Genomic DNA, 27,883 nt, shown 5'->3' on the forward strand with positions numbered 1-27,883 from the left:
AGTTGATTGCATCCGAAAACGAAGCGTCAAACAGCAGAGGCCCTCCAGTCTCCGGAGGAGACCATTTAACATGTTTAACTGCAGTTCACCCCATTCTACGGAGGCATTTTTTATTCACCTGCGTCGTTTCGCTCGGAGTTAATCATTTCGTCGTCAGAATTGGTCGATGCCATTCACTGCAGAGCCTCCTTTCAAGGTATTTGGTGCTTTGTTTTTGCGTTGTATCGGACTATTGAACACATCGTGCAGGAACATTGAGCACTTTCTAATCAGCTCTAAGATCCCCGAGAAAGGCTAAGGCAGGATCACGCAGGCAATATTCGATCATAATTTTTCAGCTCAAGTATAGACCAACCTTCTCTTAATGTACAGCTGAATGGTCTTTCTCCTTTCTCTCTCTTTCACCAGTATGTCCTTTCTCTTTTAACAGTAAGTGTAAAGCACCCTTTAAAAGGTTCAGCAACGATTACGCTTGTCGGTAATGCAAATTCTGAGCGCAGCTGCTTAGTTGAATCGTAGGTGATCGAACGCATATGGTACTTAGCACTACCACCACAGTTCCCCCCGCCCCCCTCCGCGTTCCTTTTCGCGCTCTCTTCACTATCACCGTCTCTCAACCTGCGCTGCTCTCCGCGCTTGGTTACGCCAGTGACTGCGAGTCCCGTTGCTCAGCCCCGGAGCAGGTGCCTAAGAGCTGCGTTCTGAGATGCACTCGGAGATTGAAGTTGCGCTGAGAGCAGTTACCCATATGATGACGTTCTTATGAAGTTTGGGCACTTACGGTCCGTTCCCTTGGTAGATTCCGGTGTATAACAAGTAGCTTCCCACGTCGAAGCGCACGAACGTGGGAAGAAAGTTGTCCTGCGTAGATCGTAGCAACGGTTTTGTAGAGACAATATTAGGGCACTGAACTTCACCAGACATATTAAAACTGTTGTGAGCAAAGTAGTCGTCGGAAATTCTGGGACAGGATCCAGTCTTGCCTAGTAGAATACACTACGTCTAGTTACTGCAAATGCATCTTTTTCGGCGATAGAACTAGGAGCCCGTTTAGGCGTTTTGCGACGACTCGCATCCAACCCCGCAGAATCAAAAATATTGGAAACCCTGACAAGAATGAGCGGGATTCGAACCCGCGCCGGCGGGAGCAGAACCGTTCCGCTCGCCGGTGCCTCAGTCCACTGCGGCATGGCACTGAAACATCCTGCAATGTAACTAGCCAGTCTCAGGCGCAGGGATCGCGAAGCCGTTGTCTCCGTCAACGTCCTTCGATGTTGCTAACGACGACGGCAAAATACAGGAAAAAAGATCGAGAACTCGTTTCGAAAAAACGACACGCGCGCAGTAATTGTCTCACTTCTCGGTAAACATCTCAATACTATATGAGGGAAGAGGGGCCACGCGCCGTGATGGCTCAGAGCTTGGGGCGCTCGGCTACTGATCCGGAGTACCCGGGTTCGAACCCTTCCGCGGCGGCCGCGTTTCGATGGAGGCGAAACACACATACCGCTCGTGCGCTGTGCGATGTCAGTGCACGTTAAAGGTCGCCAGGTGGTAGAAATTTGCCATATGTATCAAAAGTTGCCATATGTATCAAATGTCACGAAAAAAGCAAGAGTGGTAAATTTTTCGTGTGCAGCTGTACCTTTCGAATACGCACTTTGTATCGCGCTCCCTTGTGGGCAGTGGCTCACCACTCTTTCTTTAGCCTCTAGTTGAATTACAGTTACGCTGTTGCTCCATTGGTTGCAATTGAATTAGATTGAGCAGCTCAGATGTCTTACAGCTAGAATATGGTTTTCGAATCTTTAGTAGGGAGTCCATTGCAGCACTTTGTTTAAGTTTTGGAGAGTTGTGGTGGCCCACTAAATGTGATCATGGCTCGGATGGATAAAGCATATGTACAGTCCCGCCTGTGTAATATGGACACTTTGGTTTCCAAGCAAAATTTTCGCTAAGTGCTTCATCCATAATAACGAATCATGAATGAAAAGATTTTGGTACAATACTTGTCGCCAAGGCCTCCTACACATAGTGGTGGGCAATGAAGTGGAAGCTAGACAGTATTGATAGCTCTAAGTACATTAGCCTGGTTACCCTTATCTTTAAAAATTGGCCACTGACATGTTTGGACCTTGCATTTCTTTGGCTTTATTCATGAAAAAATTTGGTTGAGCATGGTTTTTCTATGTAAAATTTCTCACTTTGGGCAGGGGAGCCCACCCCCTCATGAATTCATCCCTAGGATAGTGTAGTCATAATGTGCATGATATTGATATGCGACATTGTGTTTCAGCAGCACAGGGGACAAAGGACGAGACAAGTGCACAGACACGGCACTGAACTTACAACTTGATTTAATTTTGGCAATTTGCACTTCTTACAGCTCTTAAGTTCAACTTCTTAAGTTCAGCATCGTGTCTTTGCACTTGCCTCGTCCTTTGTCCCCTGCGCTCCTGAAATACAATGTCACACCAACTTGTCCAAGCTTCTACAGTATCTGAAATGTGATAGTATTTCTTTGCAGTTCTGCAAGTGTTAGTAATGTCAGTGATATTTCGTTCCTAATTTTGCAGGACCAAGTATTTACAGCATTCGTCAACTATTAAGGCGCTGTTTTCCTGTTCATTGGCCAGCACCTTGTAGTGAAGGCCTCATCGCTCCTGTGGGGTTTCTGCTGTTTGAAACCTTCTGGGTGTTCTTTTTGGAAAATATAAATAAGGAACTATGTCTGCTGACCTTTTCAGAGAGTGCTTTTGGAGGTTCGGCTTAAAATAAACCACGCTCCTATGGTTTTGAGCTCATGAGTTTTTAAAAAAGCACTTCATCTTTCCTTCACAGCAGCCTCTTCTATCCGCCTGTACATATAGTATATGTCTAGTTTTTCAGTATTGTTCATGATATCAGCATGAATCTGTGATAAAACTGATGGTTAGCCTCTGTCAAATGTAAAGAGTCAAAGGGTTCGGCTTCTAAACCATGTAATGTGGCCTCTGAGCATTCATGGACGTCCAACATTCATGGTGGTCAGGGCAAGATTTTCTGTATCATCAAGAGATCTGGAATGCTAGCGATGCACAAAAAGGCTCAAAACAAATTCCTTGGGCTTTAACCTTTGACAAATGCTGTACTTGCATTACGTGGCGGCATCGTAAGACATGACAAACAGGAACAGCAACAGTTCGTTGACCCTAAGGATTATCATCCCACTGGTTTCTTGTCCTTGCAGGGGCTAATCATGGTTTTTATCCTTTTGCATCTAGCTCGGACCGCTTCCTGGGAGCACTGTTAGCATTATGTCATTTCTTTCTGTTTCGTAATAGTTTTCCCGTTCTGCCACATGATGCAGTTGCTAGAATTTTCACATATTCTGCAATTAGAACAAAATTAATAGTGATGAATAATTTGGTGAACAATTCAGTTTTCAAGCAAAAATGCGCTTAGACACCGATCTTCAGAAATTCAATTGCTTATTTACTCAGAAAGTTACTAGTCTTAAGTCTGATCAGTTGCCGTGGGAACTTTTCTGCAATTTAACTTCACTTCGACCTAAAGTGAAGGTCATGAATGCCTTTCTGCCGATCAAACACAATGCCTGTGCCCTTATCTCTTTCACCTTTGGCCATGTGTTCCTTCTTTGCTTGTAGTGCCCGCAGTCAAGGTAATACCATGTTGACTAATTTCTTGTTTCAACATTAGTCATTACTTGTTAGCCAGATTGAAACGCATGTGTGCATGCGTTTCTGTATTCTAATTTTTCCATATCAGTTATGAGTGCCGCACTTTATTGGCGACAGGCTCCTTAAATTTGGTGGCTAACATAATTTTCGGGGCACAAACTTTCTCTAGATTATAAGTCTCTATACAGTGTGTAAAGTTTAGTTTTATGATGTTTTATGTGATTGTGTGTTGAATTGAATGTATTTTCTACATTTTCTAAGGTTATGTTCGTCCTATGTGTTTCTCAAGAACAAACACTAAAGTTAAAGTTTGGATACCTGTGATAATTTACACTAGCTTTAGTGGGCTGATTTAGGATGTCTGTCTAGTATTTCTTTTACTGTAGTTTGTAGATCTGCATCTTGAAGTCTGCCAATTGAAGTTAGCCGCGGGGAATTATCTGGTGCTTAAAATTTTTTTTAGCTAATCTTATATGAGTGCACCAGTTAGCCTCAAGTGTAGCGAAGAAGTTTTGAAGTCATCTCTGCTTGATTTTTCAAGATTTGCTATTATATCGTTTTGATTAATTTTAGGTGTAGATTGCAAGTTGGTCCCTATTTCTAATATATGTCCAAGAATTGTGGCTCCAAAGTTGTTTATTGTCCGCCATTTAAAAAAACGAAATTGTAATCTACAGGTCTTCATGACATTTTGGTTATTTTGCGGGGGTTCTTCAATTTCTTTTCAATTGAATAAGCTTGACATGCCACAGTTAAGCAGGCTCTTAATGCTGCTGCTGTTAATATTTCACGTATGTGTGTAAGTTAGTAATTGAAATTTATGAAAAATCAGTGCTATTTTTAACAGTGGTCTGTGTAATTCAGCGTTTTCAAGCATCCAATTGAATGAATGTATGTCGCATGCAGAAGTGAAATTGCGAACATTGTTTTGAGGATGTGCTAGTAGCAATTTTTTTTAAAGTGCTTTAAAACAGCAGTCTGGGAAAAAAAAACGTCAAACCAACATACACAGCTACTTTGCACTATGAAGGTAAAATCCAAGAACTATATTTTTGTTCCAAAAATAAAACAACGGAACACAAGCTATATGCTAAGTTTTTGTGGCATCCTTACTGCGAATCCTTCTCCTTTTATATTGCGACTTTGAGGACTCATAGACTGGATGAAAATAGTACTCAAAAATATTTTCAATGCGGGTGTGGAGCACGGCATTGAAAAATTTTCTTTAAAAAGGTCTATTAAGGACTGGAAAATTAAATGACAGTAATGAAATCATTTTAAGCATACAATATACAAAAGTGTTCTTTCTAAACGTCTAAGGGCAGAGAGATAGCAAACATTATTTGTCAAATGTGGAGCTGCCCGCAAGCGACTTCCTTGCGCACCGTTCAGGATCTTTACTTCAGCAATTCGGTTTTCGGACCACAGTGAAGAGACGGTAGACTTTTACGAGAAGAAGAAAAAAGAATGTGTTGCAGGAATTTTGTACGTAGATGTAATACGACGGTCTTGTTTCCAGTTTCATTGCCTGCCGTCGCCCCAACTCTGCTTTTCTTGCCCATTGTGGACAACCCCGTCAAGATACTTTCGGCTAGCGCCGCAGCCATGGTTTGTGTATTTTTTACAGAAGTGCAGTATGCACAGCGGAGTCAGATTAAAGACGTTTCCTTGCCGCGCCGCTGGTCTCGTTTTTTTTCCGCGATGTACGGCAATACGCTGCGACCTGACTGCGACATCGTGTGTACGCATGGCGCCACGATCGTGCAACGCAGGCATCCAGGAAAAGGCGGTGAAGACAGCAGTCCGATGCACTTTGTATCCTTCGTTTTTGCCCTGTTCCTTACAGTACTACTTCATAACCATATGGACGGAACGGGGCTTGTTGGTATATCTCTTCATTGAGGTCAGATTGGGCTTCTTCCTTGATTGCAAAGCGCATTCGAACCTTATTTGTGTGATTAACGAGCTAGCACCGCTTTGTCTATATCGTAAGCAGTTCTAGTAGCACTGTAAGAAGGAACAAAAATGTCATATAGAAAAAACCACTGTCATCACCTATAACCCCCTGGATGCCGGCGTTGCGAAATCTTGGCACTGGCAAACACGCGACGCCGCAGTCACCGCTCAGCGTATCACCGCGGTTGAAACCTTCCATTGCTAACCGAAAGTGTTTCGTAATTTTGGCCTAAAAATCTACACCATATCTGCTCCCATTGTCAACCGCATCTGCTCCGTATTTTTTGGTGTAGAAATAAACACCAAATCTGCTTCTTTCGCCAACCGTAAGTGCTCCGTATTTTTGGGGGTCAAACTCTACACGAAATCTAAAGGTGTATTTCGAAACTCGATTAGAGAGGACGCTAGAGAACAAGCCAAAAACATCCATCTGGTTTGACTTGTGTTTAGTTTGTAGGCTGACTTGCGCCCTCAGAGAACAGAATGAATCGGTGGTGACGTAGCAAACACCAATCACAAATCACAACTGCGGGCAGCTCAGGCACAGGCGCCTCGGCACCTTACGTCGTTGACCGAATTGATTTCTTTGCGCAGATCGCTGCTCATCGCTGGTGAAAATTCCATCTTCATGGCTGTGCGATAACTTCGTCACCTTGAGCTGGATCCATTATCAACTTGGCGGGGTGGAAGCTGCAATCACAAGACCGGAACAGGACGGAACCACGTCACAACAAGCGGGCGTGAACTTCCGGGGCAAGCCTTCATAAGCAAGCTGCGTTCCCGGACCTCATCACAACTGCGGGCAGCTCAGGCACACGCGCCTCGGCACCTTACGTCGTTGACCGAATTGGTTTCTTTGCGCAGATCGCTGCTCATCGCTCGGTGAAAATTCCATCTTCATGGCTGTGCGATAACTTCGTCACCTTGAGCTGGATCCATTATCAACTTGGCGGGGTGGAAGCTGCAATCACAAGACCGGAACAGGACGGAACCACGTCACAACAAGCGGGCGTGAACTTCCGGGGCAAGCCTACATAAGCAAGCTGCGTTCCCGGACCTCATCACAACTGCGGGCAGCTCAGGCACACGCGCCTCGGCACCTTACGTCGTTGACCGAATTGATTTCTTTGCGCAGATCGCTGCTCATCGCTCGGTGAAAATTCCATCTTCATGGCTGTGCGATAACCTCGTCACCTTGAGCTGGATCCATTACCAACTTGGCGGGGTGGAAGCTGCAATCACAAGACCGGAACAGGACGGAACCACGTCACAACAAGCGGGCGTGAACTTCCGGGGCAAGCCTTCATAAGCAAGCTGCGTTCCCGGACCTCATCACAACTGCGGGCAGCTCAGGCACACGCGCCTCGGCACCTTACGTCGTTGACCGAATTGGTTTCTTTGCGCAGATCGCTGCTCATCGCTCGGTGAAAATTCCATCTTCATGGCTGTGCGATAACTTCGTCACCTTGAGCTGGATCCATTATCAACTTGGCGGGGTGGAAGCTGCAATCACAAGACCGGAACAGGACGGAACCACGTCACAACAAGCGGGCGTGAACTTCCGGGGCAAGCCTACATAAGCAAGCTGCGTTCCCGGACCTCATCACAACTGCGGGCAGCTCAGGCACACGCGCCTCGGCACCTTACGTCGTTGACCGAATTGATTTCTTTGCGCAGATCGCTGCTCATCGCTCGGTGAAAATTCCATCTTCATGGCTGTGCGATAACTTCGTCACCTTGAGCTGGATCCATTACCAACTTGGCGGGGTGGAAGCTGCAATCACAAGACCGGAACAGGACGGAACCACGTCACAACAAGCGGGCGTGAACTTCTGGGGCAAGCCTACATAAGCAAGCTGCGTTCCCGGACCTCATCACAACTGCGGGCAGCTCAGGCACACGCGCCTCGGCACCTTACGTCGTTGACCGAATTGATTTCTTTGCGCAGGTACGTTCTTTTCCTGAGTTTTTCCCGAGCGCGTTCCTGAGCTGCCCTGCGGTGTGTGTGTGTGTTTTTTGCCTTGAGATGGGTGATAAACAGCCATCAACTATTAAAGAAGTAGCAAAGATGCTCCCAGAACTTTCCGCAAAGTTTGACGACCACAAAGCTAACGTTGTGTCAGAAGTGCAAGACATCAAACAGTCGCTTTCGTTCATAAATGAAAAATTTGAAGAATTCAAGTTCACCGTAGAAGACACGAAGCGGGAACAACAGACACAGAAAACAACGATCTTAGAGCAGCCCTAGAGAGTGCAAAAACTGAGATGGTAGAGTTAAAGCAGCATTCAAGACAACAGAACATCGAAATCAAAGAACTACCCCTCAGAACTTACGAAAAACTTGCTGACGCCATAATGCAGTTTGGTAAAACGCGTGGTGTTCCAATATCCAGCTCTGATATTGATGTGATTCATCGCGTACCCGGAAAGGACAAGAAAAATCCAAACGTGATCGTGAGGCTCACATCTCGTTCCGTGCGTAGTAGAATTCTATACGCAGTGAAAAAGATCACTTTGTCTCCGGTAGACTTTGGCTACGAAGGCACAGACACAGTCTATATTAATGAGCACCTCTGTCCTGAGTATAAGGTATTGCTTGGAAAAGCAATTGCACGAAAGCGAGAAAAGGGCTGGAAGTTCACCTGGGTCACTAATGGAAAGATCCTTGCTAGGAAGGCCGAGAACTCGAACGTGATTCAGATCCGTTCCGAGGCAGACTTAGCTCTGATCTGTTAAACCAAAATCGACCGTAAATCATGGACAGTGTGCATCTAGCAAACCAATTTATGAAAAAAATGCATGTGCTTCTCTGCTTCATTGCAATGTTCGAAGCTTGAATAAGAATATAGATAATGTCTGCTGTCTAATGGCTGAGCACTCATTTACGTCTGACTACGTAGCCGTTTCTGAAACTTTGCTACATGAAGGGGAATTCCACAATATCCAAGGGTTCAATTTTTTTTCCTGTAGTAGAAAAACTTCTACGAGAGGCGGTGGAGTTGGCCTATACGTGAAAACATCGTTGCATTCCTCGCTTCTTCCTGGGTTGACAAATTCATATTCTGCTGGCTTTGATTTTTTGGTTGTTCAGTGTATGAACCTTACAATTGCTGTCGTATATCGTGCTCCAAGTAGCTCTCTATCGCTCTTCTTTGACCATTTTGAATCGCTGCTCATGAACTTATCTAATCTAAGAGTCAAAGTATTAATCTGTGGTGACTTAAATATTGACTGTTTAAGTGTTAACAGTGTGGTATATACTAACTTATTACAGTCATATGGCTTCAGTAATGTAGTTATAGGCCCTACACGTGTGACTCCAATTTCTTCGACGTCATTAGATCATATACTCTGCAATTTCGACACATCATCTAGTTTGAGCTCCATATATAAAGCATCCCTTACCGATCATTATCCTGTTGCGATATTTTTTCCTCTGGAACAAGCTGCCCGGGCTAAAACATCTGACCCCCACTGCAGCATCGATGTTATTCAGTTGAGGGAATGTCTTCAAGTGGTAGATTTTAGCTTGATCAACTCAGCTGATGTAAATGACCTATACCAAGAATTTAATGACAGGCTAACCACGGCAGTTTTGCAATCTTCTACACCTCAAATCAAAAGATGCCATAGCACGCCTATCTGCCCCTGGATGACACAAGCTATTTTGAAACTTATTAAGGAAAAAGATCACTGGCATACCAAATGTAAACAAAAGCGAGGTAATTCATATTACTTAGTAAAGTCTCGGAGAGCAAGAAACTTAGTTACTGCTGCCATAAGGTCCCGCAAGAAAGAGTATTACTCCCAATTAATTTTGAAAAATGCCCACAGTACGAAAGTTACGTGGCAGATCATTAACTCTGTTATTAAACCCGTAGCAAATCGTTTTATTATGCCTGACATAGAAATCTTGGGGATCTCCATTGAAAATCTAGTTACAACGTTCAATGTATATTTTTCCACTATTGGTGCTAGTATAGGAAATACTTGCCCCTGCACTGAGTACCTCCCTCCTCCGCTAAACATTGTAGTGACCTTTGCATACCATGATATTACAGTGGATGAGATTGTATATACAGCTCCTCATTTTCCATCGAAATTATCTACTGGATGTGATGGCGTTGCCTCTATTGCGCTGAAGGAATGCATTGATATCTTATGCGAGCCACTCGAAAAAATCTTCAACTTTGCCTTCTATTCCTCCACCTATCCCGATCTGCTTAAGCTAGCTAGAATAGTACCGATTCACAAAAATGGTGACCGTAACCACGTTGAGAATTACCGCCCAATTTCCATATTAAGCTGCATAAACACAGTCTTTGAAAAACTCGTTGCAAAGAGAGTGAAAATATTTCTCGAGAAAGAAGCCTTCCTATCTCCTCAACAACACGGCTTTAGACGAAACAGATCAACTGGTACGGCCGTCATATCGCTAACAGACACGATCAACACTTTCCTAAATGATAATAAAATAGTCTTAGGAATTTTCTTGGACATCAAGAAAGCATTTCACACTGTTGATCACGAAATTTTACTGAAAAAGCTGGTGCATTACGGGTTTAGAGGTATCAGTTTAGAATTCTTCAGAAGTTCTCTCAATAATCGGCGGCAAATGATCCAACTTAGCAGTGTAAAATCTGACATTGAAACAGTTACGGCTGGTGTGCCTCAGGGTTCAGTCCTTGGTCCGATTTTTTTTCCTTGTATATTAATGACCTGCCGCATTTCATACACTTCTCTGTTTTTATGTATGCTGACGACACTGCTCTTCTATGTGCTTATGAATCTACAACGGAACCTATTAGCACCGCAAACCGAGAATTGAAAACTTTGTGCAGCTGGTTTATTTCAAATAAACTTGGTGTAAATGTTAATAAGACAAAATGCACAATATTTAGGAGCTCCAGAAAAATCATACATGAAAACCTGCCTTCCGTGCAATGGCTGGGAATACCTATTGCACTTGTCAATAGCATAACTTATCTTGGAATAATTCTAGATGAGAACCTACACTGGAAGCCATACATTCAGGCGCTTTGTAAAAAGTTAGCTGCAGCATGCTTTGCACTGTACAAATGCCGAGATTATTTTGGTAATGACATACTCAGAATTATTTATTTCTCAATTTTTCAAAGCCAGTTATCATATTGCATTGAATCATGGGGCCACACCTACCGATCTTATTTGGAACCACTTAGGGCCTTGCAAAAAAGGGCAATTCGATTCATTTCACATTCAGGATACAACGCCCACACTGCTCCTCTTTTTAAACAGATGGATATACTGCCACTACAATCATTACTTGAATACAGGACTGTCTTGACAATACACACATGCCTTAAAGACAATTACCCGTTACACTCATCGCTATTCTGTATCCCACCACTATGCACTCGCAACGCCACTCATAGAAATTTCCTTCTTCCGAAAACGAAAAATGTCTATGGAGAAAGAAGGATGGCCCATGTTGGTATTAAGCTGTGGAACAAACTTCCAAGTGAACTCAAACGTAGTAAAACTCTTCCTGAGTCATTGAAGAAATATTATAAACAACGAGTGAAGCCAGCGTTTTTTCTTTTCATGTATTTTTGTGTTTGTATGCGTATGTAAAAGAGGCTTGGTGCTCTGAATATTGTTGCTCTATGTACCCATTTATGTATTTCTAATTTCATGAGCTTTTATATGTATGTAATTATTTTAGTTATGCCTGCAATTTTCTTTGAAACTGAATTGCATGGATCCCAACTAGCTTTTAGCTAGGGATCCAGACGTCTTCACAAGCATGCCTTGTATGAATGTAGAGAAATAAAATTGAATCAATCAATCAATCAAACCGTGCTTAGCGGTCGTCGAACCGAATGCCCGCCGCTCCCGGCGGTGCTCAATTTAAAGCAGACAGCGAATTTTCTGGATACGGCGTCCAAAGGTATAACAACAATCTGAAACGACATTGAATCAGGTCCACCTGGATGCGATTAATCTAGATAAATCTGGTCGCGTCTTGCAAACGAAGCGATAAAACTGCGTGCCAGCAAATTTGAAGAGTGAACAAATAATCCGTACACAGACTCGCGGCATTATTTTCGGAAGGCTCATTAATGGTGGTAGTCGCACTCAGATGTCGGCCAGGCTTAACCACTGCTGTAGGTGCCCCCATCTTCGACTGTTTACTGTTCTGCAAGCAATATAGCACGCATGGTGACCGTGGCTGCTTTCACGGGGTCAATGGCCCCACAGATCAACTGCTTGTTCTAGCCACACAACGTGCTTCCCTTTAACTTCTATGTTGGTGTGTTCCTATTGCTGGAGAGAGCTAGCACTGGCCCGCGCTGCTTTCTCTAATTGGCCACCATATCACCCGTCTGCTCTCCATCGGCCTTAGAGACGCGCTTCGATGCCTTGCACATTTTTCTGGCGGCTACGAAAAGTCACGATTGGCGACATAGGCTACCCTTGCCATCTGTTGACTGAGCCTGCTCAGTTGTATGAACCCTGCGTCTGTTCGCGAGCAAGCATCTGGAAGCACAAGCATCAGAATATTCCTTACGACGACGACGATTAACAGCACTGAGATCCTGCGGCTACCAATGAGCGCGTGTTGGCCGAGGGTTGTTGTGATGGTTAAAGGGGCTAAAGAAACAAATTAGAATGCAGCTGTATATGTGCCGAAGTTGGATAAACTGCAGCTTGCGCCAAAAAGTACGCCAAATGTTTCTCTCTGCTGTCTGTCTTTCTGAGAGACAAATTCGAAATGTTTGTCATTCGTTCCACTTACTCTGCTTACCACGTTGCGACAACGTTTACAACAGTTTGACGACAATTTTGCTGAATATGCAGTAAACGCAGTTCGTTTTGAGTTCTTCTTCTGACAATTTGAATGGCCTTAATTTTATCTACCGCGCCGCTGGGTTGGTTCGGAGGTCGTTTTGTCCACTTATTTTCTGTCATTTCAACCCTTCAAACTGAAAAGGCCAAGTCGCTGGTGACACGTTCTTTATGCAGTCTTCTGGTGCCTCCTGAATTTAGGATCTCAACTGCTGCTACATAACTGGCGAGTGAAGGTTTCTCTCCTTTTTGCACCTTCGCAGAGCCTTCTTGAGATAGCTGGGCACATGGCGTGCCTAGCCATCCTGGCTAGCTTCTGTTTCTGACTAGAATATCTCTAACTCGAGTTTGTCTGCTGACCAACACTGCTTCCGTCCTCCCTATTAACTATGAGTTATGATTCCCTTTTCTATGGCTTCCTTCGCGGTTCCTCATTTAAATCGAACCCATTCCGTAGCATTCACGTTTTTGCAACGCAGGTGAACCCTGGTAAGATACAGCTGTTCTTTCTTTTCCTCTTGAGGAATACTCTTACTGGCCATTTCTTATCGCAGATAATGTTAAAAATGGTCGTCCACCTATTCGTAATCTGCAAGTTATTTTACTATCCCCTTCAGTAGCTGTATCGCTTACTTCCAATGCTGAGGTGCCTATCTCAGAGTGCTGTTTCTTTATAAGTTTGTTATACCACTCTCGGTATAAGCAATTCGTTCCATAGTGCTACTTGTGCAACCAGACTAAGAGGTGCACCGCATCTGAGGTAACTGTAAAAAGAAGATTCCTTCGTTACAAAGAGTAGGTTATTCTTACACCGTGGTTACAACCCACGAATAACATCACATCCTGTTTCCCCCTAAGATTAGCGAAGATTGTAAACTGTTTTTATGAAGCAAATCAACTTAACAGGGCATGAAAATCAATTCGTAAATTATTGTGCTAGCGCGCCTGAGGCGTTTTTGAACTAATAATTTAAAAAAAGTATCTATGAAAACTTTTCATGAGAAGAGGCTCATAGCAGCAGCCGTGTCCCTCTCGGCGAACACCTCAAAGTCGCTGTGATGAAGCTGAAGAAGGAGGGAAAGAAACAAGTCACATAGAGGATAATGCGCCCTGCTTACATCTTATGCGTAGCCGCTTCGGGTTTTTGCTTCCATTTGTTTCTGTTCTGTCCTCCGATAACCCGCCTGTAAGAAGCCTTGCGTACTTTGCTACCAGCGTTTTTTGTACAATACCCCTGCTAAGCTAAAGAACGGAAAGGCGCACAGTTCCAAAAAAAAAATGTTGCGAACCTGTGATCCCACAACCCACTGTGCTTTGGAGGGTTCTAAATCACACACTTGGCTGCTCAGAACATTGGCCATCAAAAAGGAACGGTGCAAAGCACTTACCAGCCCGTCGTCCGTTGGGAATTCCGAGCCGGAGTCGTCGTCGCAAAAATGGGTAGAGCGAACATTGTGTGCGCCTGATTGGTTTACGTGGGAGAAGCTACAGCCTGCGCAGCATACATGTACCGGGGATGTACCTTTACAAACATTTCTTGATTTCCATGGAACTTTCTCAGTTGAGGTTATCGGCTTTCTGACGACAAGTCCATAGACTACCATATAGAGAATATAAATTCTATCCACAGTATATAGACATATATAGATTTATGGAAATACACTTTTAGCAGACGTTTATGTAAAAACATGGTATATTGACAGTGAGTATAGAAATTAAAATGTACGTAGGAAGGCAATACTGTATAAGAAGTTTATAAAAAGTTTATAGAGCTATTTTCTATGGGTGGCGCGCGCTTTACGCGTATGCGTTTTGTGGGGCTACGGAAGCAGTCTTCTCCGGAATCACATTTTACGCTTTACAGTTCCCAGTACCATAATTCGAACGCTGCTGCTCAAAGAATGAAACTTGGTTCTGCTGGTTTTTAATGATTTCGCGTAATTGCAAACACTCGTGAATGTCTAAGATTACGCGAAATTGAAACAAAAAAAAACTTGCTGCGCATCCTTAGCATACATGTGAAGCCTCCGTCTAGCCTAAGAGAGGGCAGAGGTTCGAATGCCTCTATTGCCGAAATTTTATTACGAGGACTCACCCAAAAGCACGGCTAGTGATCAGCCCTGTCTTGCTGCAAAAATCTTTCGCGCAATGATCATGCATAGCCTCTCGACTTTCGTTTTGGCTCATGACCATGATGTTGTGATTCTGCCTGCAGCACCCAACTTCGCCGCACCTCGGAGGCACCGAGACCAGTGTTCGCGACTGCCGCCTTGGTGAGGCTCTGAAGAAGAGAGGCAACTCATAGGGTTTTAGCGTAGTTAAACCGAGTAGACGAGCGATAGCAATGTGTTTAGTCTGATTGGCTCTTTATTTTGCTGTGTTTGGTGGTCGGTAAGTCTGGCGCCGATATTACTCTTCGGGTAAGCTCTGACCGCGGCTAATCTGACGTGATCTCTTCGAACGGCAGATCGAGTTAGTAAAGACGATGATGTGCAATCCACAGCCCGAGCGTGTGTGGCAGTTTAACACGAGGCGTTACTGCCGTGGTAGAAGCTTGTCTTTTCGCGCCCCCTGGGGTTCGAATTCGAGTCCCAGTTATATTTATCTTATCAATTTATTCGAGGTCAAAGCCTCAGCGATGAATTGGCTCTCTCAGCTTTGGTCATGAGGTAGAACCTTCGCTGTAAAATAAGAATCAGCGGCGAGTGCTGTGTGTGCAAGCAGAGCAAGAACAGTAAAGTTCAGGAAGCCTGCTGCACTGGCCATCTTTTCCTGGCTCTCCGCAGCGACCCCATGATTCTCAGCATGGCTTTCGTCGTGCACTTACGCACACAAATTGTATTGACCGCTTAAGAGATACAGTACGTTAGGGTATAACAGTTTTCCTCTGGACCTGAGTACAGTTAACTTCGTGAAAAAACATTAATAAACATTATTAAGAAAACATGACCACACAGCACACCGTAGCTATTTCTAAAGTAATACGCTTAACACCATTAGAGATGTTTCTAAGTAATATAGACGAAATTCTTCACGTCAAGTGCCCTCTCGAACAACTACAAAATCTCACATGTTCCCACTTACAGAAGTGGCTAACAAAAAAGTTACTAGTTATAAACTAGTTTTTCTCACCTTCATACCATGAAAAATTTCACGTTTTAAAATAAGAGCCAATTGCACGTTCATTATCTCATAATTCTTCGTAATTGTAAACCTTTCCGCTGAACCGACCGGCAAAGTCAATTTCAATATATTCTAAATCCCGTTGCGATAGATTGAAAAATCGTGCACTAGAAATCTATATATTAGAAGCCTATAGCAGACAGTGCGTGCATTTAAATGGAACGAACTTTTGTTGCGGAGATGTCACGTCGGGCGTCCAGCGTGGTTCAAGTTTCGGACCACTGTCCTCTTGAAGTATAAAACATACATTTCCTCTTATGTTTATTCTGCATGACATGCTTTGCCGATTACCCCTTTGTACACAGTGACATTAGAAGATTAGGTTATGTTACTGAGTTACAAAGTTAATTATTACGTCTTATTTAACGGTACTTGAAATGCGGAGTTAAGCAAACACATAAAACTGCATTCACACAATCTTAAGACGCAAAAAAAAACTCAGGTCTCCATAAGTCACCAGTGAAATCTATTGTCGAAACTGCCTCGCTACAACCATTTAGAAGCGACATTATTAGCCAAGTGTACAATAATTGCTAATGTTTGTGGAATAGTTTCAAATGCCGCAAGAACGTTAAGTTCTCATTGAAATCTAGCATGCACTCTTCTTTTATGCGATGTCGCTAGTGCTCGCGTTCAGCGAAAACTCATCGTCGTCTCGGCGATTGCGTTGTTTGGAGAAACCCACTTCACGCAATAGTCAAGCGTGGGTGTCTGGAATGAAAGTAATTAAAAACAGGACTTGTAATGCAAACTTAAGGTCGGCGCGTGTGTGATACGACTTAGTTGTATCCTAGTAATAAACGCAAGCTAGCGTCCAGGCCACGATGACGACGATATGCAATGCACAGTGTGAGATTCTGCTGCAGTTTAACGCGAGGCACGTTCGGCTGCGGCGATAACCTAGGGCTCTCGTGCAGCGGCCTTTGAAGCTGATCTGTTCGCGCCGCCGCGTGTTGGATTCCCAGTCGTTGATGTTGATGTAGTCTATTTTTTAACCTCCTAGCGTGGTGTTGCTGTTGTTAGGTATTGCTTTAAGATGCAAAGATGTCAAGGGTCTTGGTCGGTGCTGGTGAGCGTATGAGAGCTTTCGCACTAATTAATTTCTACGACGCCAAGTCCAACCCGCGGCGGCGCGTACAAATCAGCTTCGCAGGCCGCTGCGCCAGAGCACTAGGCTATCGCCGCAGCCGGTCACACCTCATATTAAACGGCAACACACTCAAGCTCTGTGCATTGCACATCCTCGTCTTCCATCTGTGGTGCAAAAAGATTAGATCAGGTTAACCTCGATCAGAGCTCAACCTGTTTAACATCGTCATCAGAGGTGCCGACGACCGAAAAAAGCTACACCATCAGCCATTAAGGTTAAACACATGCTTTCGCACGGCTACTCTGTTTAACCACGTTAAAACGCTGCCAGTTTTTGTTCTATTTCCTCATTTAGACTTTTCATTTTGACCACATTCAGATGAGCACAGCGTAGCTTGTTTTCTCCACCTGTTCGCCAGTAACTGAAAACAGTTCAACAACACCATCAATATGGGATGCAATGCTGTGAATAAAAATGTTTTCACGAGCTAACCCGCATGCAAACATCCGTATTTTAAATCATGTCAGCACTCCTCAGAGAGTTCAACAATAGACGATAAGGATCAAGCTAAAACTTTAAAAACTGTAATAACGTTTGCGTTGGCGGCAGTGAAGTAATAGGTAAAATACTTACCCCAAAAATCAAGTTTCACGGCTTCGAAGCTTTTATCGTTATATATGGCCTGCAATAGAAGAACAAGAAAAATAAAGAACGTCAGATTAGCAATGTAGATGAGTTAGAATATCAACAAGAAATAAAGTGCAATTGCCGAGAGGCCCCCTTCAACTCCTGAGCTCAAAACGTTCTCCTGGCCAGGTGGTAGCATGTCAGCTGCCAATGCTGAATCTATCTTTAAAGTTTTTAACATTGCCCAAACTTTTACTTTATGGTACATAAAGCCCATAGAAAATGATATACTGACCGCATTTAGCTTTGCTTGTGCTTAGTAGAGCTGCATTTGAGGTAAACTGCATCATTAAAGCATCATTCACATCGCAGATTCGCTACGTTCAAATTCTACAGCAGGTATACATGCCAGAGAATGTGCCTTTTTTGCATACATAACTTACGCGCCCACATCTAGGGCATCATAAGATCACATAAATTATCTCAGTAATAAGTGTGTTGTTGTTTCTTGGTTAGAGCAGCTACTTTCTCTCTTCTGTGGTTAGCGAAGAGGTTCAGGATGCACAAATGGTTTGCACACGCTATACTTTCAATCCGAGTAAATTGAGGACTGAGTGTCGCATGTTTGTCAAGCTTCTTCTATCTGCCCCTGTTAAGGCAGGGCAGTTACCGGCCGTCGCAAACAAGACATACCTTTTGTTTCAACGAATCTGTAGGCCAGCTTACGTCTAGCGTGTACAAGGCGATGAATTGGGAGTGCTTACAGTTAACTTCAAGAGTCAAGAATAAATACGTTCATGGGTGCCTCTCAGAGCTGACGCTTCCGTCCGCTGCCCGCCGCTTTTTTCACCAAGCGTCATGGGGCTTTCTCAATAAATGTTAACCAGTCTCCCACAACTTCTGAACCCGGGCTTCAGGACATTCGAGGCAAGCACAACGCCGACTACACCTGCACCGCCATTCCTTCGCTACCTGTGCCGCCATGGCGACGTCACACTGGGCCCCATCCCGCCAAGGCGAGTCCAATCTAAACCCTTGCATTCAGACTGATTTCCCTGAGCTGCTCCGCTTTGCGCCTTTCTACGTCAACGACCACCCAACTCTTGTTCGCAACCCTCAAGTCCCAATTTTACACTCACGGTGCCGCAAGCGAAGCCATCCGGTTCTAGTTTGACGAGAAGCGTCTTCCAGATGCACTGTTCAAGCGCCTCACCTTGCCTTCTCTTCGGCCCACCTTGTACGATGACCTCAAAGCGGCCGTCATCAGGCACTACGGTATCTCTCTCGGACGAGAGCCGCATTTTGAGCTTTCCAAAACGGAGCAAATCCTTCTGCATCCTGACGCAATCCATTCGTACTATCATAGCAGATCCGTTGCCATGTGCGTCTCAGGACTTGGTGACCTCGGATTCGCAGCAATACCCTCACCCCTCACCACAGTCATACGCCTTAACCGGTGAGGTTTTCTCGCACAGCAGCGAGACGTCTATGAACTCCTGTATCCCAACGGGTCCTACTTTAAACCGCAGCAGCAATGTGGAATATTTAACAACGGAAGGGCCTTGCACCGCTTCCTACCATACAGAGATTGAAAAAAAAATGACTCAGTGCCTGTCTCACATCTCGGCGGACACCTGAACCATGCCGTAATGGAAGGGATAAAGGATTGACTAAAAGAAGGAAGAAAGAGGGGTCGTATTGGAGGCCTCAGGTATAATTTTGACCACCTGGGGATCTTTAACATGCACTGACATCGCGCAGCACACTTTCGCCTTATCGCTTCGCATGCATCGAAGTGCGGCCGCCGCAGCCACGTTTGAACCCGGGTACTCAGGATCAGTAGCCGAGCGCACTAGCCATTGAGCCACCGCGGCGGGTGGCCTGACAGCTCCAGAGGCTAGTTCCGCCGTGCAGCAGTCTCCACAGCAAAGCCAACGCCCGATCCAGGTGTTCTGTCATCTGTATCCTGCAGCACGCGAAGTTACGTCCTACGCCCCACCGAATGTGTCGCCACATTCTTTGATAGCGGTGCCGACCATAGCCGACACTTTTCACTACACAAATTACAAAGGGAACCTATCATTCGCAGCCATGCACATGCCGTGCACATATCTCCATCTCAAGGACCTCCACTGCTGTGGCACTCGCAGCGTTTCAGCCACTGCGGCACCGCTGCCGCAAACGCGGAGTGAACACGGCCAGAAATCTAGACATGCACTATCTCACCAGCCTTTGTTCGCTAGACTTCACATCCCGACCTGCCAGGCATAATACAGCCCACGCCAGCGACTGCCTACTCCGGTGTACCTTCCATCTTCCGACATATTCTGACTGCGATCCCGCCTTCACAACGACTTCTGCTGCAGCGCTTCCCAGCACAGCGGTACCCACAGAGCCGACCTCCAGAACTTTGATGTTGATTTCTCGTGATTAGCCATGGAACTACGACTTGAACGCGGACTTTCTATCTATATGCGTAAATAGTACACAGTGCCACATCACTCTGATCCTCCACTTTTCATTTGTCTATAATCTTTAGCTTTATATATGTCGACCCAAGGTCAAGGAGGGGGGCCCTGTAGCACCACCTCACGTGCCAATGTGAAGAAGACGACGAGATCGGAGCGCTTGCAGTTAACTTCCACGGCTGCCTCGCAGTGCTGACGCGTCCGTCAGCTGTCCGCCGCTTTCTTCACCAAGCGACATGGGGCTTTCTTAATAAATGTAGACCACTCTCTCACAAATTCTTCTTTCTATCGCGGTACGACGCGCTCACAAATAAAAATAAATGCGATTGGCCTCATTTAAGTGTACTGTACTGACTTCATATCCTAATTTTTTTTAAATGAATTCAGTTTTCTTGTGCTCATTAGCCGTTATTTTGCCCGATAAGTCAATTTAAAGACCTCAATATTGCCGCCACGGTATTGGGGCCAGGCAAAGAGCGGGAGGTTAAAATCTGCAATATTTCAGTCGTGAAGACCGAAAACAAGTATTCGTAATCACGGAGGAGGAAACAAGTTAATTGTGTTTCTGAGAGGAAAACTCAAGTGCTCGAAAACATTGCCGGTGATGATCAAGAGGAATGCACGTTGGGGATCGCCGTTGCCTTTATATACTGTCCGGGGTAGCATCCGGCAACTTGCAGGCATCGGTGCATTTTTAACGCTATCACTTCGCGCACCTCACGCCATTAGAGCACCTCGTTTTGGCCGCCGCGCAGTGTAAATTATAATTCTCTGTTCAGGGGATGACAACGCACCTGGCTGGTGGTCATATAACTGGTCATGTTGGAGCGAAAGCGGTTTATAACTCCTTGAACTAAGAAGCTTAGTGGTCACACTGCGCTATTCTGCTGCAAAGTGTTACGAAGTCTGAGCATATGGGCATATGGCAAGTATAAAATTACATAGACACTGTGAAAATAAAGTCAGCTCTAGTTCCCTTCTTGGCCACCTGAGGTTCATGCCACACGCACGGCCGGCACACTGCAGCCAAAGACAATACTAAGCGTCGAAAGCGGAGTAGCTGGCCACGTTGACATTTTCAAGCAATGGAAAACCCACACCTGCCCGATCAACTGCAGCTCAACTGTACCACGCACAACTGTAAGCGCTTTCGGCAGCGGTTCGAGCTGTATCTCCTGGCCACAGAAACAGATTCGCTGCGCTCCAAGAAACAAACGGCAGACATCCTCCTCCACGTCGTAGCCCCGAACCTATAAAAGCACGAGCCCCTTTCAACGCTACGCACCCGAGAACGAGGCTTTCGACGCAGTCATTGAGTAAATTGAGAAAGACCTTTCTCCCGAAGCAAATAAGCGTGCGAAGAGCTCACCTTCCGCAGCAGGATTCAAAGAGGAGGAGGAGGAGGAGGAGGAGGAGGAGGAGGAGGAGGAGGAGGAGGAGGAGGAGGAGGAGGAGGAGGAGGAGGAAAACGTTTATTATAAAACTATACTGTGCTCGTTCGTGTTCTTGAGTGGAGCTCTCAGTCTAGGGCTCCATGTACCACTGCGATCCTGCAGTCACTCTAGGGTAGCTGTCGCGGTTCTTGCGGCTTCGTGCCGGTAAGAGCGGTCTCAGTCTGGGCTCTCAATACAGCGTCCCGTTTCCACCACTATTTTAGTGCCACGCTCGATGAACCGGCGCTGGTCGGTTGGTTCCGTGGATGACGGCATTATCCCAAGAGGAAGCGGTTGGGATGGTTATGGGTGGTACGCCGTCGGGTGATGTAGTGCAGGCCGAAACGGAATGATACAGTGTAGGTCGATGTTCTTGGTAGCTTGGGGATTTGTCCGGGTAGAGGGTGGCGAAGAACAAGTATTTATTATAATGGTGAGGTTAAGTGTTAGTGTGAAGTTGACGCCATGCCAGAGCTTCGGCCTTAGTGTTCGGTGCGGCGGAGGCAGTGATATTTGTGTGAGATAACATTCTGTGATGTCAGTGCTAGTGTGCAGAACCACAAAGGCGCCTTCTGCATCTCCTTCCTCCTCGGCTTCAGTCGACAGCGTCCGGGAGGTAGCAGCTCGGGCAAGCGCGTGCGCGCTCGCCTTGCCCGGAAGGGAGGCATGACCAGAACTCCAAATGATGCGCAGGGTGGGGAATACATATCGGGATTGCTTTCCAGTTAGAAGCAGCTCAAAGACCGAACTTGTGATTTCAGCAACCTGGCGGAACCTATACTTCTTCATCAAATTTTTGGGAACCCTCGGAAAACAAGGTCACCAGGGGCGGTTGCTATGAAAAAAAGACAACGCTAGAAAAGGCTGCGCAATTCTCACAGACAGTTAAGATATCACAAGAACAGCAGAAGGTATTGAAGATTCCTGTGCAGTTGCTTGGACCAATCTGCAAGCCGCAAGGATGAGAAGACGAAAGTGAGGCAGAGGCAACAGGCAGCACGAGGCAAGGCAGTGCTCGGAGTATGGATAAAGTGCGCAAGATGCAACATGATGATGATGAAAATATTCATTGATAAACAGAAAAGCTTCGGTTACGGGAAGACCGATCTCGTCCCTAGTCCGGGACACCGTTGGTAAAAGCCGCTGCCGTGCGACTACTATTATGAAATATTATTATGAATTTTGATTAAGATTTTCATTTATTATGTCAGCAATGCTATTTTTCTGCCAAGCCCACAGCATTTAAAATAAGCTACTCTTTCAGCCACAAAATTTGCCGACCCGCCGCGGTGGCTCAGTGGTTATGGCGCTCGGCTGCTGACCTAAAAGACGCGGGTTCGATCCCGGCCGTGGCGGCTGAATTTCGATGGAGGCGAAATTCTAGAGGTTCGTGTGCTGTGCGATGTCAGTGCGCGTAAAAGAACCCCACGTGGTCGAAATCTCTGGAGCCCTTTACTACGGCGTCCCTCGTAGCCTGAGTCGCTTTGGGACGTTAAACCCCCGTAAACCAAACCAAAACAAAATTTGCCGTGCACAAAAAAGAATCGGGCTGAATGGTTTGAAGCATACCTGGAGTATTATAGTTTGTAGCCGTCGGAGGTGACATTCTTCTGAATAATTAAGACCCTTAGCTGGTCTCGAGAGTTCGTGCCTCTCAAGGCTCAGATGCTTTGAGTATGTTGCTAACTGAGAGGAGCGGCCTAAATCAGTAAGGAAGTATGTAGAATGATTCCGCGGAAGAAAAACTCGGGCCGAAGCGTGTGCATGCTCGTTTTCTTCAATTCCTGGTTTACCTGGAACCCATATCAGCTCCTTGCGTGCAGCATAGGTCTTACAGGATTGGCTCAGAATCTTGCTGACCAGCGGCGTGATTGCAGGCGGGCGGCCAGTGGCTATTTATATCGCCACATCCTGCATAGCCATTGTTTCACCATTACGCACTGAAAGCCCATTTACAACCTTCACTTGATGAAGCACGGAGATTGTTGATGTCTCCTCTACAGTAACCGCAGAATCCACAAAAATCATTCCTTTTTTTTCAATAGCACTTGTTGATTTTTTTCTCCTCGTCACACGTCTGGGATGACGATGCTCCTGGAGCATGTTTTTGGGAAGCGGAAGTGTAAGGAATTTGGTCTTGCAATTCCGTGGTATATCTTGTCTCCCAGCCACATGTTGCTGGAAGCAGATGTTTAAATCCTCCAAAACACTGCGGCCCGTCTTGGCTGTGGCCATATGCGTTACCTGGCTTATAAGTAGGGCGCTAATGAGTTCATCAGCCATATCGCGTATCCCCATTTGTAGCAGACACTCCGTAGATGCATTCATGGGTGTCTCGAGTACCTCCTTAGAATCTGTTAGAATGTTAACGTCCAAGTGGTTTACATCGCACTTCTTTATGCGAAGGTACTGGGCTGCGTACACTATCCTGCAGATAGACTTAGGGCCTACATTGCTTGCATACTGCTTTACTTGGCTGTGATGCGAGAAATAATACGGGTGATTTGCTAGCACACCGTGCGGATATTGGTGATCATGTCTGCATTCACGCCATTGTAGTTAATAAGCAGCCCCAAAACCAGTATCGTGTACACCTAGAGAATAGGTTGCGTTGTGGACTAATATTTCCAACGGTGCTGTGTCCCCCACCTCTCGTAAGACGAGGAGCTCCGACTTGTCCGGGAAACAGCGCAATCCGTATTTTTCTGCATACTTTTGAACCGTAGGGGCAGCCTCCAGGAGGGCCTCCGCCATCTGTCCCACCCTGCCCTCTGTTGCCCATATGGTTATGTCCTGCGCTTAAAGGGCGTGGCGGATTCGCCCTACGGCACTAAGTTGTGCATGAGGGTAACTATGAAGAGCAGTGGAGAAAGGGCCACTCCCTAAGACGTACCCTGGCGCCCATGAATATCGGCTCGGGCCTCGTGTCGCCAGCCTTCATGTGCGCTTGCCAATCTTGCAATGAAGCCTAGATGTAAATAATTCAAAGCTTTCAGTGTATTTAACTTGTAAATAGCTAAAATCTTGGAGTGATTCGCATCGCTGAAAGCCCCCTAAAGATCCAACGCCAGTGAGACCCTCCTGTTGCGATTGTACGGGGATCGCTAACCTCCTTGTTCAGCTGCGGCAGCAACACCTGTGTTGACAAGTGCACCGTGAACAAGAACGTTGCACGAGGCATAATATCTTTGTCTTCTATGATACCGAGAGCTACATCTGTACCGACTTCTCCATAAGTTTCCCTGTGCACGACATAAGGGAAAATTGTCTCAGTTTATTCACGTGCACCTACTTTTCAGGCTTAGGAAAAAAGCTGAAATCAGCCGTATTCCACGCCCAGGGTAACTCACAACTTCTCCAACACTCGCTGATGTATTGCGTGAGATGTGCAAGCGTCTGCCAAGTAAGGTTGGCAAATATTCCCACCGTTGCTCTATCGTTTCCTGGTACCGTGCCTCGACACTTATGAGTTGCTTATGAGACATACTCAGCCGCCAAAGACGCAATGGAGAGTTTCCCATAAACACGGGGAGCTCTATTCCGCAACAAGGTGCGCTCACCTTATGCCTCGCTCCTGTTTCCAACTTAATTGGCATCGTGTGGGACGCACGGTCGCAGGGCGCTGCGAAATGCCTCGAGACGCTAGTCGGACGCTCTGTGCGCTTCTCTATACAGGTTATAATTAGTATCAAAGACGCGGAAGGAGTCTTGCCGTCGATGAACGCCTGCTTTGTATATGTTATTTGAAAGACTCACGAAACGTTGAAACGGGCACGTTTTAGAACCAACAGCTTTTACGTATGCCCTCCATGAATTTCGAGTGCTACGAAGCATCGCGCGAGAAAAGTAACTGAAAAGTTTAAAATTCCTAAGGGTCTATGTCTCGTCACCACACGGTGCATGGGCTGCAAAGCATGCTGCACTGGAGGACTACGTATTAATTTGGACCACATGGGCTTCTTTAGCGTAGTGACATAGCATGATCACGGGCGCGAACGTAGTGATTGTATTTAATCCCAAAGTATTAACCCATTCCGAGAAATGTCCGTGGAATGTGGGTGCGCATGCTACAGAAAATACCAGCAATGAAAGAAAATTATAATCACATCATCAAGCGCGTGTATGACGCGCACAGCAATAAAAACACTGGCACTTCGGGCTTTCTAGACATACTGTTCGTCTATGCATTCTTCCCAGTGGTCGACCTGAATTTGGCGCCAGTATTGCCACATTTGTGCCAAACTGTGACCTGACCGTTGTGATACAGTGTTCAGACTGGCTTCATATTTCTTGTTGCATTTATCTTAAATTTAAATTACAAGGAAAGCACGCACAGAACACGTTACAAAGGGTCTGGCAGCGATGGCGTAGAGGTAGAGCGTCCGCCTCGCGTGGAAGAGGATCGGGGCTCATATCCCGGTCCCGCTGGAATCTGCACCGGGTTTGAAGACGAAAAAAACCGCGTGTCGATGAAATTGCATAACTAGACCTGGAGTGTGGCCTGATCTCGGTGACCAGAACCAAAAAAGCACTCCCTCACCAGAACAAGATTTCGCCTCTTTGGTATAGAATTTGGCCGCAACCTTCTATGAACAACCTAATTAACAGACGGACCACAGTTCCCAGAGGCAACAAAGCAACTGACTAAGCCGGTTATCAGGCCTGTGATGCCGCGAAGGGGGCTAAGAATCACTGGCTCCGGACACGCCTTCATTGCAATCTCAACCTGGCAACGTTTAACGCTAGAGCCTAGGAGGACAGGTGAAGCTAGGAGGGCAGGTGAGACGTATACAGTACTAAAGGGCGGGCTCACGCTGTGCTATCGGGGTTTAGCGGATAGACGAGAACTAGGTGCGGGACATCTCATTAATCTGGATATACCTGGCAACATAGAGCTGTTCTTTAGTATTAACGACGGGGTGTTAGCTATCGCAACTAAGTTAAATAGGAGGCACGAGCTGAAGGTGGTGCAGGCCTACTGCGCCTCCATCGTGCCACGATGATCATATCGTTTAAAGCTTCTCTGAAGACGTGGAATCGAAAATGAACAAAGTAATATCACAGTACACTTAACTGAAGAGGGACTTTAAATGCGAAGGGGGGAAAGTAGCAGGCTAGCGACCAGGCGGTAGGGGGCTCTGAGATATTTTCCAGAAATAGCAGGGTAGAGTTATCAGTAGATTTCGAAGATAGAAATAATTTATGGATCATGAATACCTTTTTCCGAGAACGAGAGAACAGGAGGTGGAGCTGTAAGAGACGCAATGGTGAAACTAAAAATGAAATCGACGTCACAATATCCGCTCAAAATTGCATCTTTCAGGATGTGGGCATCCTCGGACAGGTGCGTTGTAGCGAAAACAGAATGGTAAGGTCAGGAATCGGTTTAGACTTGAAGAGGGAACGGAAGAGGCTAGTGAAGAGGAAGTCCATTAATGAGTTAGCGGCAAGAGGGAAAAAAGAGGAACTCAAGATATCGCTCCCGGACGGGTATTCAGTTTTAACTCAGGAAGAAGATCTTAATGTTCATACAATGAACGATAATCTGACAGCTATCATTATGGAGTGCGCAGTAGAAGTAGGCGGTAGCACGTTTGGACAGAATACCGGCAAGCTATCTGAGGAGACGAAAGGTCTGATTAAGAAACGCCAAGGCCTACAGACAGAATAGAACTAGCAGAGCTATCGAAGTTAATAAATAATCGCAAGGTAGGCGATATAAGTCTAATATGAAGAGAATCGAGCATGTACTATGGAACAGAGTTAGCCTTAAAGAGGTGAAGAGGAAACTAGGCATAGGCAAAAGCCACACGTATGCGTTAAGAGACAAGGATGGCGATGTCATTAGCAATATGGATAAGATTATTAAACAACCCAAAGGGTTCTACACAAATGTGTACTGCAGACAATGTAATCAGAACGTTAATCAGAGAGGCAGTAGAGCACAGCAGTGCATCAACACGTCAGTAACGAAAGAAGAAGTAAAGAAAGCCTTAGCAGCAATGCAGAGGAGAAAAGCAGCTCGTGAGGAGCAGGTAACAACAGATCCGTTAAAAGACGGAGGGGAAATTGTACTAGGAAAACTAGCCACCCTGTGTACGCAATGCCTTACGACCTCGACCGTACCAAACGCTTGGAAGAACGCAAACATTATCTTCGTTCTCAAAACAAGAGACGCCATGCACTTGATAAACTACAGACCGATCAGCTTCCTGTCCATTGCCTACAAGGCATTTACTAAGGTACTCGATAATGGAGTCAGAGTAACGTTACACTTTAATCAACTAAATGATCAGGCAGGCTTTCGTAAGGTATATTCTTCAATAGATAATATTCACACCATCAATTAGATAGTAGAAAAACGCGCTGAATATAACCACCCCCTTTATATATGGCCTTCATTGATTACGAGAAAGCATTTGACTCTGCAATTCTGAGCAGTTATACAGGCACTGCGTAAACAGGGAGTAAAAAAGCCTTGTCTCATAATACTGGAAGATATATATAGCAACCATGCAGCTACCATAGTCCTCCATAAAGTCACCAATAATTTCAAATATAGAAGGGCGTCAGGCAAGGAGACACGAGCTCGCCGATGCTAGTCAACGCCTGTTTACG

General features: G+C 45.5%; 1 protein-coding gene across 2 annotated transcripts in view; it reads right to left on the reverse strand.

Annotated features, from left to right (window-relative positions):
* Positions 1–27,883, reverse strand: part of LOC144130231 (uncharacterized) — a 96,608-nt gene that overhangs the window by 8,257 nt on the left and 60,468 nt on the right. For both annotated transcript variants that reach the window (XM_077664208.1, XM_077664207.1), the window contains exons 4-6: positions 17,371–17,419; positions 13,853–13,956; positions 782–861 (exon numbers count right to left, since the gene is read on the reverse strand). In XM_077664208.1, coding sequence (XP_077520334.1) covers positions 782–861; positions 13,853–13,956; positions 17,371–17,419 — 233 coding nt within the window. The remainder of the gene's footprint in view (positions 1–781; positions 862–13,852; positions 13,957–17,370; positions 17,420–27,883) is intronic.

Source organism: Amblyomma americanum, chromosome 4 (assembly GCF_052857255.1).
Source record: "Amblyomma americanum isolate KBUSLIRL-KWMA chromosome 4, ASM5285725v1, whole genome shotgun sequence".
Taxonomy (NCBI): Eukaryota; Metazoa; Arthropoda; class Arachnida; order Ixodida; family Ixodidae; genus Amblyomma; species Amblyomma americanum.